This window comes from Ahaetulla prasina, chromosome 2 (assembly GCF_028640845.1).
Source record: "Ahaetulla prasina isolate Xishuangbanna chromosome 2, ASM2864084v1, whole genome shotgun sequence".
NCBI classification, from domain to species: Eukaryota; Metazoa; Chordata; class Lepidosauria; order Squamata; family Colubridae; genus Ahaetulla; species Ahaetulla prasina.
In genome coordinates, this window is record NC_080540.1 from 225,783,106 (window position 1) to 225,796,354 (window position 13,249).

At 37.9% G+C, this 13,249-nt stretch overlaps 1 protein-coding gene across 3 annotated transcripts in view; it reads left to right on the plus strand.

The window, feature by feature from the left end:
• Positions 1-13,249, plus strand: part of PTPRD (protein tyrosine phosphatase receptor type D) — a 1,472,813-nt gene that overhangs the window by 1,379,316 nt on the left and 80,248 nt on the right. For all 3 annotated transcript variants that reach the window (XM_058166456.1, XM_058166457.1, XM_058166458.1), the window contains one exon: positions 7,933-8,056. In XM_058166456.1, the coding sequence (XP_058022439.1) occupies positions 7,933-8,056 (124 nt within the window). The remainder of the gene's footprint in view (positions 1-7,932; positions 8,057-13,249) is intronic.

Here is a 13,249-nt window from a genome sequence, read left to right on the forward strand (position 1 = left end):
GGCCTGTAATGTGAAAGACCATGTCAAAATAATTAAACATCAATAACATGACCAATTGTTTGTTTGCGTACCCTTGGCCTTTTGACCTTAGATATACAATTGCTGTTTCTGTGGTCACTTCAATCATTCAAAGATATAGAGACATCGACTATCTTTTCACTGAATACAACACTGTGATTAGCATGAAAATGATTAACACCCTCCCCAAAAAACATGTGAAAATTATGGGATAGAATGATTTGAATCTCATAATTACTGGTAACTTCTCTCCATGCCACTACAGTGTTTTAACAATGCTGAAATTTTTTTGTAATTTTTTGTAATAATCTGGAAACCAAATTAGTTGCATTTACCCCGCAGTACCCCTAGCCAAAATCTTTCTAGAATACTTATTCAGAATTAATTCCCATTTGGCAAAGGCATTCTCTGTGTTAATTAAAAACTTCCTATTTGCCACGTGGTCCTTTGTAGTGCTTTCTGTTCAACACAGCATTAATCAGTTCTTGTTTTTGAAGATGGAGATAATTAATACTTGTCATTGCATTTTTGCGTAATAAAGGGAAAGACTCCCTTGAGTCAGTCTTGACTATTGAAGACTACATTCATGTAATTTCTTGCAACCAAAATTGGCCTGCCATAGCCTTCTATTGTGTAATAACTGTTTAAAATGACAAGACAGCATTGAAAAAGCAGCCAATTTGCTAAGGCACAGGGCTACAAACCAGGAGACTGTGAATTCTAGTTCCAGCTTAGTTTAGGCGTGAAAGACTTTAGGCAGAGGAAGGAATATTAGGCATGTTCACTGTCTTGAGTTCACGTTCCATAGGGCAAGAGCTGTGAAAGACATAGGATATATATTGGGTCTCACTAGATGTCTTTGTTTCAGTTGCAATGCCTAGAACATCCCCCGAAGTCGGATCTGAATATTTTGAGGTTGCAATACTTTGTACATCTCAATTACTTCTAGATTTCCTGTGAGGTTTTTTTAATGGGAAAGGTGAATGGTAATTGGCTTTGATTCAAACCAGCATTCATCCTTCTGTTGATATTGGGTGCAGATAGAAAAAATAAATTTATTTCCATCAGACTTTGCTATTCTTCCCCTAAGTATTTATTTTATTCAGACAAAGAATGCCTGAGTAAGCTACTCCATTTAAATTTTGTAGATATACAAAATGCATCATTTTGAGTGTTCTTGAATAGAGCATTTATGTCTTTCAGAGGGCAATTTGTTCTAAATTAGCTTGTTATTTTAATTTCTTCACATTTTGGAGATTTGGAAAGTAGATTTGCCAATAAAACAGCAGGGACAAATTCCATGCCAGCTGACATTGGCTGTAGCCAAATAGCAGGAGGAGGTGAGTTGTAAGGGAGAGCACCTTTTAAGCATGTATTCAGTGAGATTCATTTGAGATTCACTTGTACATAAAGAAATATTGTTTGCCTGGAAGATACCGTATATACTCGAGTATAAGCCGAGTTTTTCAGCACGTTTTTTGTGCTGAAAAACGTCCCCTCGGCTTATACTCGAGTATATACGGCTTATACTCGAGGTTTTTTCTTTTTCGTTTTTTTCACATTATACCGGCCGGTAGCGAACTTGGCGGGCTTTTGCTTTAGCTGGGAAGCCCTGCGGTGCAGTGAGAGGCGGGCGGGGAGCCGCCAGCCTTCTCGGCCGAGGGAGGGAGGGTTTCGCCGACCGGTAGGTGCCTCATTTCCCACCCTCGGCTTATACTCGAGTCCCCAGTTTACCCCAGTTTTTGGGGTAAAATTGGGGACCTCGGCTTATACTCGGATCGGCTTATATTCGAGTATATACGGTAAGTTTCCTTTGCTGTTTTCAATGAGGTTTTAGAATTTTTGAGTTCTAATTTAATCCTGCCACTCCTGTGCGTGTTATTGTCTATGCCTAGGTGTGTGCTACCCTTTCTTTATTAGGCACTTTGCAAAATGCAAAAATATATACCACATGTGCATTCCAGATAACATTGTTAAGCTGTTGAGCTTTGCAAAACAGTGTTGTTTTGTTTGTAACTTGAGTTTCAGGCCAACTGTAAATGTAAAAAAGTCAGGCACTAGCTATAAAAACTGTATTTCATTCTTCCTTCCATTGTTATGTGTTTCTCTAAATTAAACTTTTAAAAACCATTTCCTTGGCTATGTTTGCATTTTAAGGAAGCGAAAGAATAGAATAGAATAGAATAGAATAGAATAGAATAGAATAGAATAGAATAGAATAGAATAGAATAGAATAGAATAGACCATAAAAGAAAAGATACATTCATCAAGAATCGTAAGGTACAACACTTAATGATAGTCATAGGGAACAAATAAGCAATCAGGAAACAATATCAATATAAATTGTAAGGATACAAACAACAAGTTACAGTCATGCAGTCATAAGTGGAAAGAGATTGGTGATGGGAACAATGAAAAGATTAATAGTAGTGCAGATTTAGTAAATAGTTTGACAGTGATGAGGGAATTATTTGTTTAGCAGACTGATGGCATTCGAGAAAAAACTGTTCTTGTGTCTAGTTATTCTGGTGTGCAATGCTCTATAGCATCGTTTTGAGGGTAGGAGTTGAAACAGTTTATGTCCAGGATGTGAGGGGTCTGTAAATATTTTCACAGCCCTCTTTTTGACTCGTGCAGTATACAGTTCCTCAACGGAAGGCAGGTTGGTAGCAAATTGTTTTTTCTGCAGTTCTAATTATCCTCTGAAATCTGTGTCTGTCTTGTTGGGTTGCAGAACCAAACCAGACAGTTATAGAGGTGCAGATGACAGACTCAATAATTCCTCTGTAGAACTGTATCAGCAGCTACTTGGGCAGTTTGAGCTTTTTGAGTTGGGGCAGAAAGAACATTCTGTGTTGCATTTTTTGGATGATGTTTTTTGATGTTATTTGTCCATTTTAGATCTTGCGATATGATAGAACCTAGAAATTTGAAGGTTTCTACTGTTGATACTGTGTTGTCTAGTATTATGAAAGGTGGAAGTATGGAAGGGTTTCTCCTAAAGTCTACCACCATTTCTACCGTTTTGAGTGTGTTCAGTTCCAGATTGTTCCGGTCGCACCACGAGGATAGTTGTTCAATCTCCCATCTGTATGGAGATTCATCATTGTCTCGAATGAGACCGATCACTGTTGTGTCATCTGCAAACTTCAGTAGTTTAACAGAGGGATCATTAGAGATGCCGTCATTGGTATACAGAGAGAAGAGAAGTGGGGAGAGCATACAGCCTTGGAGAAGCCTCTTCTCTTCTTTTTACCAGATGTTTCTCCAATTCTGTCTGATCATTGAATCTGAAATCCTGGGATATGCAGGCCGCTATCTTCAATTGATTCATTTAACTAGGTTTCGGAGAAGCATAGGGCTGCTGTATTGTAAAAATCAGAATTGTATCTGTGTAAAAGGAGTATTTCATCCATCTTATTAGCAAGTGAACGTATGTTGGTTAGGAAAATTCAAGGCAGAGGAGTTTTATTTCTCCTATTCCTTAACCTGTTTCAAATTCCTGCCCTTTTACCTCTCTTTCTCCATTTCCTCCATTTGTTTCTCTTTTTTTGGTAATCCATCGCTCCATGGAAATTGCTTCTTCCTGTGTTAGAATGTCCTCCGTGTTTGTAAAGATGGAGGGGTGAGATCACAGAAAGCTTCTCCTTAAAGAAACATTGCTTAATTTTTAGCAGATGGTCTCATGAGTAAGAAATCCATAGTGAGTCACAGAGAATAATTAAAAATAAAGAAACCATTAGAGAACATTTCACCAAGGCAGCCTTTGGCAGTGCCATCTTGGAACAAAGGAAGGAACAAAGAGCTTGCTACAACTTACTATTCTTAATTATGGCAGAAAACTTAGAAACCTAAAATGGGAAGAGACAATTGAGAATACCTTCATGCTCAGTACAGGAATCCAAATTAAATAACTCCCAACAGATGGCTGTCTAGCCTCCATTAAGTGTATCCAGCAGAGAAGAGCCTATCACTTCTCTGTAACTGATTCCATTGTCAAAGTACTCTTATTATTAGGAAATTTTCCTGACTTTCAATCACAATCTGCCTTCTTATATCTTGCATCCATTGTTTTGTTTCCTGCATCTACAATGATGTATTCCAGATCTTGAAGTTATATTTTTCAGCCACAGTACACCTCTGGCATTGTCAGTGGCAATCAAGACCTTCCTTTTTCATAAGAAGTATAAGTAAGTTAGTCATCTTCCTTTGCATTTGATTATTTTTTCCCTAAGTGGAAAAGTTTGCTTTTTATCTCTTTAATTTGATTTCATTATTTTTAGTTCACTTTTCTTGTTTATCAACATCACGTTGAATTTTATTTCTGACTTTTAAGTTATCATCTATTTTATTCAGTTTTACATCAGCTGCAGATTTGATGATCCTTCTCACCATCTCTTCATCTAAGTAATTAATAAAAATATTGAAGACGACAGGGCCTTAGGGCACCTCACTTGAGACCGCACTGTTTATGGGGATTTTTTACAGTACAATTTGTGAATCCACTTCATTCATACCCCAGTACATACCTTACTGAAATTATAAGAGGCTTACAGATTTTTTCACAATTTCCTCAGAGGTTACCCAAACAAGAATGAAATGATTAGTCTGACAAGATTATTAGTCTGACAAGATTATTCCTGACCAAACCATGCTGATTTCTGGCAATTGCATTTTTTAAAAAAGATATCCACAAATTAATTGTTTTAGAATTATTGTAGAATCTTTTGATATGTTGATATCTGTAACACAGGTGGTCCTCGATTTACGACCACAATTGAGTCCAAAATTTATGTTGTTAAGTGATACATTTGTTAAGTGAGTTTTGACCTATTTTATGAACTTTCTTGCCTCAGTTGTTAAGTGCATCACTGCAATTGATAAGTTAGAAACCCTGTTGTTAAGCGAACCTGTCTTGCCTGTTGACTTTGCTTGTCAGAAGGTCGCAAAAGGCGGGTCACATGACCTTGGGACACAGCAATAGTTATAAATATGAAGCTGTTGCCAAGCCTCTGAATTTTGATCACATGATCATGGGGATGCTGCAAAGGTCTTAACTGTGAAAAATGGTCATAAGTCAAAGTTACAAAGTAACTTTGAACAGTCACTAAATTAACTCCTGTAAGTCAACTACCTATTCTCCTTTTAATTTCTTATTAGAACTGTTTTACTTCTGCTTATAGCATATTTTTGCATATTAGCTTCTCCAAAAGTAGAAACTTAATTTTTTCAAATTTTGTTCTATCAAAATACTGCTCTTGAAATATTTTGAGTATAGTTTTTTGGGGGGTTTTGATTAAAGCAGCCCTTTCAACTCTGTGTGCATATCTGTAGATATGTAGTTAAATATTCATTTTTCCTTTTATATGCTTTAAGGTCTTGACATTTTCTTTTACATGATAAAAATTAATAAGATTCTATTATATAATATGTACTGATTGAAATCACTTACTATATCATTTTTTGAACAAACGAAACCATTTAAAAATTAGATGTCAAATCATATGTTAATTTATGATCTACAATATGGATTATCACTTTGTTGTTTGTATGTACTCTGAGACCTTATGCACCAGACACAAACGCCTTGTGTGTCCATTCACATTTGACCAATAAAGAATATTCTGTATTCTAAAAAAACTATAAACAGATAGCAGAGGCTATTATTTTTCACCCTTAAAGTTAAACAAAGTTTAAGTAAATACTTGCTTCTATTATTATGAGGGTTATCTAGTTGTAATTAAGGTTTAAAATGCTAATGCAATGCTTTATAAGTTCATTAGTTCTATATTGTAGTACAGTATATGAGCAAGTGTTTCCTTATTCTTGGCATTATTGAGACTATCTCCTTGTATGCTTTTGGATTTTTCTTAACTCTTATAAAACTTATTATTTATGTTCCCTGAAGAGCTTTAAATAATATAAATGAAAACATGGACAATTTAATGACATCAATATTAAGGTTTCTTTCAAAGATACTGTGCCAATAAATATTTTATTGGAATGAGGAAAATGCTGGATTTTAGCCTTAATGAGTGATATAATGCTATTAGATTTTAAATGCAGTCTATCTCCATTATAATAGGGAGGTAAATTCATTATAATATTAAAGGCAAAGAAAAAGTTTATAGCATATCTCAGACTAGAAAGGTCGCTTTTTATTTACAATAACTGTTAGTCAAAATGAAGAGGTGTTGGATGAAAGACCACTCCAAGAAAATGGGCTTCAGTATTCTCCAATTTCAACATTAAAATCTTTTGTTATATAGGAAAAATAAGTTTTTATTGTTAGGTAGTAAAATTTAAGAAAATAGGAACTACAAGTATTTTACCTCTTACTTATCTCTAAATTAAAACAGTAACCTTTTAAGACATTTGTTTGTAATACTGGTCCTATGTATGTGATCATGTCAAGAACATGACAATAGCACTGGTTTAGTCTGCACTGAAGTTCTTCTGTTATTGTTTGTACCAATCCTTCAGATATAATAATAACAGATTTCTTTCCTGGGCATGGATAGGATTAATTGTGAAGCCTATATAACACTTGTGTTCCTTAGAAGGCATATTTTTGTCCATGAGTTCACAAAAATTATCGTTGTCTGAATATATTGATGTAATATAATCAAAGATAATCAGCAACTTACTGTTTTAGCTTTTATTGTCTATAATAAGCAAATATCTTTGATTTTCCTTTTGGATGATTAACATTGTAATTCTTGTTTACTTGAATTAATTGACAATTATCTTCCAATAAGTGTATTTAGGATTTTCATAAATATTCTCTGTTTACCAAAAACAGCATGCAAATTACTATTACCTCTTTTGTTCCATTAGATTGAAAATCTATTAAGTGGGAAGGGTAGAGATAAATCACTGAAACCCTTCCCCAGGAAATTAGTAGTTTTTCTATTTTGAATGGGCTTTTTTTTTTTTTTACAAGGAAGGGAAGCAGAGAGATGAGAACTACCCTTTATTATGATGAAGTTCTTGCAGATCTTGCATTGTGATAGAATGTTCCCAATCATTAAAATAAAGAATAAATGTAATGTTATGAATTTTGTTGGACTCAGAGACAATTATAATATCCAGGAGTCCCCGTAACTGGGCCGTGGACCACCATCGGTCCACAGACTGCCAAGAAATGGGCTTCACAAGTGAGTGAAGCCCCATCTGTGCACGCGTGGGATCCAGGAAATGCGTGGAAACCCCCTTCCACCCTCCCGGAACCAGTTCCTGGCACCCAAAATGTGGGGGGGGGGCACTGGATTATATATTAGGTGGAGAAAAACTGAACCAATGCAGCAGTACGTTGGGTTGGGTTGGACTGGGCTGGGTTAGGTTAGATTACATTGGATTACATTAGCACAGTGCATTTTTTTTTACATATCAAGGTTCTTTTTAATGTTCTTATATTAACCCAGTGGAAAACATATCATTCAGATTTACTTGCCTGAGCAAATGGATTCCAGAAGTCTCTTATGCTAGCTCTTTTTTTTTTTTTTAACATAAGCATTACTTTTCTTAAACTGGAATCTACTGTTTTGACTGGCATTACTTCAGCATTGACAAAACCTTCCAAAACAGCATCTCTTCTATAGCAGCATTTCTGGTGGCCTAACATTTGTTCTCTGCATATCTTATTTCTCCTTTATAACACACACATACCTCCAAATTTTTAAAATAAACCAAGCCTCTCTTGTGCTGTTTGTCTTGTTTCTTCTGAAATCAGTCGAAATCTGTGCAAGACTAGTGACTAAATGTGAATGTCAGTAAGTATCAGTATGACAAATTATTATGGAATTAGATTCATATGCTGTTTTAATCTATATAATACAAGGAAATCTTGTTATGAAACATTATTTTAAAAATATGTTAATAACATGTCCTTTTCCCCCATTTCTTTGTTTCCAGTCAATCGACCCAGGTCAGCAATTTACATGGGAACACTCTAACTTGGAAGTGAATAAACCAAAGAACAGATATGCAAACGTCATTGCTTATGATCATTCTCGAGTTCTTCTATCAGCAATAGAAGGTAAGACTTTTTTTTTTTAGAAAATTACAGTAGAAACAAAAACAAGTAATAAAATAACGTACAAAAAGCCCCAGTCATAAAATAAAAAGGGGAAAAAAATCTGGGATATAAATTAGGGCAACACAAAGCTGCACTGTTCTATCTCACATGTCATTTCAGTTTGAACAATCACAGTAATCCAAATTGGAGACAGCACTTCAACTCCTATCAAGGCAATATGCATTGAAGGGATCTGTTTGGATTCAGCCAGCTGCTGTTATGAAATAGAATTTGCTCTATGCATGGATAGTACATGTCCAGAAACCTGGGTCACAATTCTTCCTGGGATCAGGGGATTTGTGCAATCATCTTCAGAGCCGTGTGGACGGATTTGTTGCTTGGATTGATTCTCAGTTTGAATCTATACATGAGGCAGGTCTTTGTGACATACCTGGGGAGGGCTGTTGCTTAATGATCTGAGAACAGTTTGATCCTGTTGGCCCTGATTTTATTTATTTATTTATTTATTTATCGTATTTATGATGATGTGGAGAGGGTCCTTGATGCTATCAGTGGAACCTCCTGCCTGTTAGAACCTTGTCCTTCCTGGGAAGTAAAAGCCTCCAGGATGGTGACTAGCCGGTGGATTCAAGCAGTGTTAAATATATCACTTTAGGTAGGGACATTTCTGGAACCTTTTAAGGAGGCCCTGGTTTGGCTCCTGCTTAAACACATCGCTTCATTGCTTGAACAATTTCCATCCAGTTTACAATCTTCCATTTATCGGGAAGGCTGTGGAAAAGGTGGTGGTCTGGCAACTTCAGAAGGTCTTGGATGAAACATCTGGACTCTTCAGTCAGGATTCAGGCATGGTTATGGGACAGAAACAGCATTGGTCGCATTTGTTGATGACCTCTGGCAAGAGTGGGATAGGAATAGCACAACCATTCTTGTTCCCCTTGATCTCTCGGCAACCTTCGCTACCATCGATCATGGTATCTTTTGGGCAAGTTACAGGGGCTGGGGATGGTCGGCACAGTTCTGCACTGGTTCAGCCCCTTTATCCAAGACCGGTCCCAATCAATGTTAATAGGGAATGAGAGATCCTGCCTTCAGTCTCTAGCTTGTGGTGTGTCACAGGACTCAATACTGTCTCTATTCCTGTTTAATATCTACATGAAAGTGCTGGGTAAGATTATCTGTCACCATGGGTTGAGGTACTCAGCTATATCTGTCAGCTCTATCTCTCCACCCGAATGACCCAAGTGATGCTGGGGCTGCCTTCTGATGGTACCTAGAGACTGTGGGGGCCCGGATGAGGGACAACAATTTCAATGGAACCCTGGCAAGACCTTTTAACCTTTTAACATCTGAGTCAGAACAAGGTGACTATCCTGATTTAGGGCTACAAAGAAGAGCAGTGTTGCATAGTAGCATTTTACTGCAAAATAAGGTTTCTTTATAATCAAAGCACTTTTTTAAAGAGAAATGCAAGCACTTTAAATTGAAAATTTTTGTCCAGAATAAATCATCTTTGGAAGAAGGCAATCTATTAAGGAAACATACCTAATAACAATCATCTTAGTTAATAATCCTTGTTATTATAATGTATTTTAATCCTTTTTGATAACACTTTGAGACGCTTTGATAGATAGAGAAAACACATAAATAGTGATGATGAAATATGATTATATTTATCCTTCATTGTAGTATTCCTCAAAAAAGTTTGTTTTCAATGCGAGCCATACTTTTACAGAGAAGTGGTACAGAGAAAAGTGTTGCAGATGGATGGATGGATGGATGGTATACAGTATATTCAGTATATGAGAGAAAGAGAGATAACAAATGAGCTTCTGATGAAGAACTGGGGAATATACTTGTACACAATGTGCTTAGCATAGGACATGAATAATATTTTTCCAGCACTTTTTACCCAAAAAATAATCAGATTGGCCCCCAAAGTCATTAATATGTATAAATTTGCTTACAATTTTCTTACAATATAATCCAGAAAGGTTACAATTTAACCAGTTTAACCTTAGCAAAATGTAGTGGTCTGTTTAAAACAGCGGTCACCAACCGGTGGTCCACGAGAAAATGTTGGTGGTCCGCGGTGCACCTGGGTGGAGGAGCTGCTCTGGGATAAGCAATGGCCAGTCCCATGACTATAGCTCTGGAAGATGGGATTGGCCAGGCAGCTCATGGTGGGGCTGTAAATCTCCGCCATTGAGGGAGGTTCGGGCAATTTGTAACATGGTGGGGAATGGTGGTGCAGGTGGGCCAAAGCAATGGGTGGTGGGAACCCGGGCTGTTTCTTCCTCCTGCTTTAGTTTCCTGTCGGCTGAATCCACCAGTGGCTGTCCCCACCCCTCACCCTCCCTTCCCAGTCACTCCTCACCTGGCAAGGGAAGGGGAGGGGGGGAATGGAGATTCGCTCCCTATTCCAGAGCGGGAGCTGGATCTCGCGGCTGTTTCTTCTGGCCCTTGTTGGTACTCCTGCTCCTGTTGGTGCTCTCTTGGGGAGACACTTGATTTCCTCTCAGCCCCAAGACACTGGCTGGCCCATAAGAAAGAGTGGGAGAGAGAGAGAAAGATCCAGCAAGACACAAAGCTTCACTCCCATTCTGGAATATGGAGTAAATCTCCATTCCCCACCTCCCCTTCCCTTGCCAGGCGAGGAGTGACTGGGAAGGGAGGGCAAGGGGCAGGGACAGCCACTGGTTGATTCAGCTGACAGGAAGCTAAAGCAGGGGGAAGAAACAGCCCAGGGTTCCCGCCACCCATTGCTTCGGCCCACCTGCACCACCATTCCCCCCACTTCCACCATTACCTTATTCCAGCTGGCGAGGGCTGTGCTCCAAAGCTGCAAGTTTCTTCCATCCCTTGTTGGTGCTCCTGCACCTCAGTCTCTCCGGGGGATGCTTGACTTCGTCTCAGCCCCAAGACACTGGCTGGCCATGAGAAAGAGAGAGAAGGAGAGGGAGAGAGAAATGAGGGCAGAGAGAAAGAGAGGGGGAGAGGGGGGGAGAAAGAGAGAGAGAGAAAGAGAGAGAGAGAGAGAAAGAAAGAAAGAAAGAAAGAAAGAAAGAAAGAAAGAAAGAAAGAAAGAAAGAGAAAGAGGGAGGGAGAAAAAGAGAGATGACAGAATGAATGGGAGAGAGAGAAAGGGAGAGAAAGAGATGGGGAGAAAGAGAGAGAGAGAGATAGGGAGAGAAAGAGAAAGAGGAGGGGAGAGAGGGGAAGAAAGAGAGAAAGAGAGAGAAAGAGAGATGACAGAATGAGTGGGAGAGAGAAAGAAAGAGGTGGAGAGAGGGGAGAAAGAGAGAGAGAGAGAGAAAGAGAGAGAAAGAGAAAGGAGAGAGAAAGAGATGACAGAATAAGTGGGAGAGAGAAAGAAAGGGGAGAGAGGGGAGAAGAGAAGAGAGGGGAGAGAGAGAGAGAGGGGAGAGAGAGAAGGAGGAGACAGAATGAGTGGGAGAGAGAAAGAAAGAGGGGAGAGAGGGGAGAAAGAGAGAGAGAGAGAGAAAGAAAGAAAGAAAGGGGAGAGAGAGAGATGACAGAATAAGTGGGAGAGAGAGAGAGAGACAGGGAGAAAGAGGGAGAAAGAGAGAAAGAGAGGGGAGAGAGAGAGAGAAAGAGGGGGAGAGGGGGAGAAAGAGAGAGAGGGAGAGAAAGAAAGAGAGAATGAGGGGGAGAGAGAAAGAGAAATGACAGAGTGAGTGGGAGAGAGAGAAAGAGAGAAGGGAGGAGACAGAATGAGAGAATGAGTGGGAGAGAGGGGGGAGGGGGAGAAAGAGAGAAAGAGAGAGGAGGGACAGTGCCTGAAGGATCCTATCCCGTCACTGGGAGTCCAGGCGCTTCAGCAAGCGGTGGGCTGGATTTGTATTAGTGGTCCCCGGGATTTAAAATTATGGACTTGGTGGTCCCTGAGGTCCAAAAGGTTGGGGCCCTTTGCTTTAAAATATTGTCCTCATTGATTTATGAGCATTTGTTGCAGTAAAGGAAATTCAGTGCCATAAAAGGAGAATGAGGGTCACAGACTTCAAATTCAAATTCATTCACCCAGACTTTTTAAAGCCTTCTAAGGAAACTGGTTAGATTTTTATAACATTACCAGGATTTTCTTGCTATTGAATGAAACAGATGTATACTTCCCCCCCCCCCAATGCTGTTATTAGTTTTAATAAATGAGATTTTTAAAAAGCTGTGAAAAGACTGAATATAACTCATTTGCACAGTTGCATCTTGTTGAATCCTTTAATAAAATATAGTTAGCAATATCAGGTTTTTAGAAATTAAATGTGCTTATTTAAAAGCATTTTATTGTCCCATTTCTTATATTGAACAAGTTGATGTTTTTTTTAAAAAAAAGTTCATTGAGAATTGTAAAAAGAGTGAAAAGAGTAAGAACTAGTAATGTAAAAACATTTTAGGGTGAATTTAGAGTAGTAGCTATCCAGGGAGGAATGCTATTACTGTAAATGGGAATTCAATACTATTCTAATGTTTACTCATTATATATATTACATTAGATAGATAGATAGATAGATAGATAGATAGATAGATAGATAGATAGATAGACAGACAGACAGACAGACAGACAGACAGACAGACAGACAGACAGACAGACAGACAGACAGACAGACAGACACACACACACACACACACACACACACACATACACACGTATACATATACATATATACCGTTTCCCCCAAAATAAAACATCCCCTGATAATAAGCCCAATTGGGCTTTTGAGCACATGGCAATAAGGCCAAGCACTTATTTCAGGGTTCAAAGAATATAAGACAGCTTCTTATTTTCAGGGAAAAACAGTGTGTATATGTATGTAAGTATGTATGTGTATATTTGAATTCCAAATGAAATTATTTACATACCTAATCCTAGTTTTTCCATTATTATATGATTCATGATTATATGATTCATTACTCTGGGTTTCTCAGTTACGAATAAATGAAGAAAAAATATTTGTCATATGCCAGACTATTTAATAGACATTGGAATTGGGTAATTTTAAAACAAAAATAGGGCTATTTTTAAATTTCAGTTGTTTATTTCCCAATAAATCTCCTGAAAGATGCATTAAGTTTCATTGTAAGCATTTTTTTAAAAAAATCAAATAAGCAAACTTTAAGGTAGTATTTAGTTTCTGTTTCTGATTTTGGTGATGAATGGTAACTATAAAAATTAAT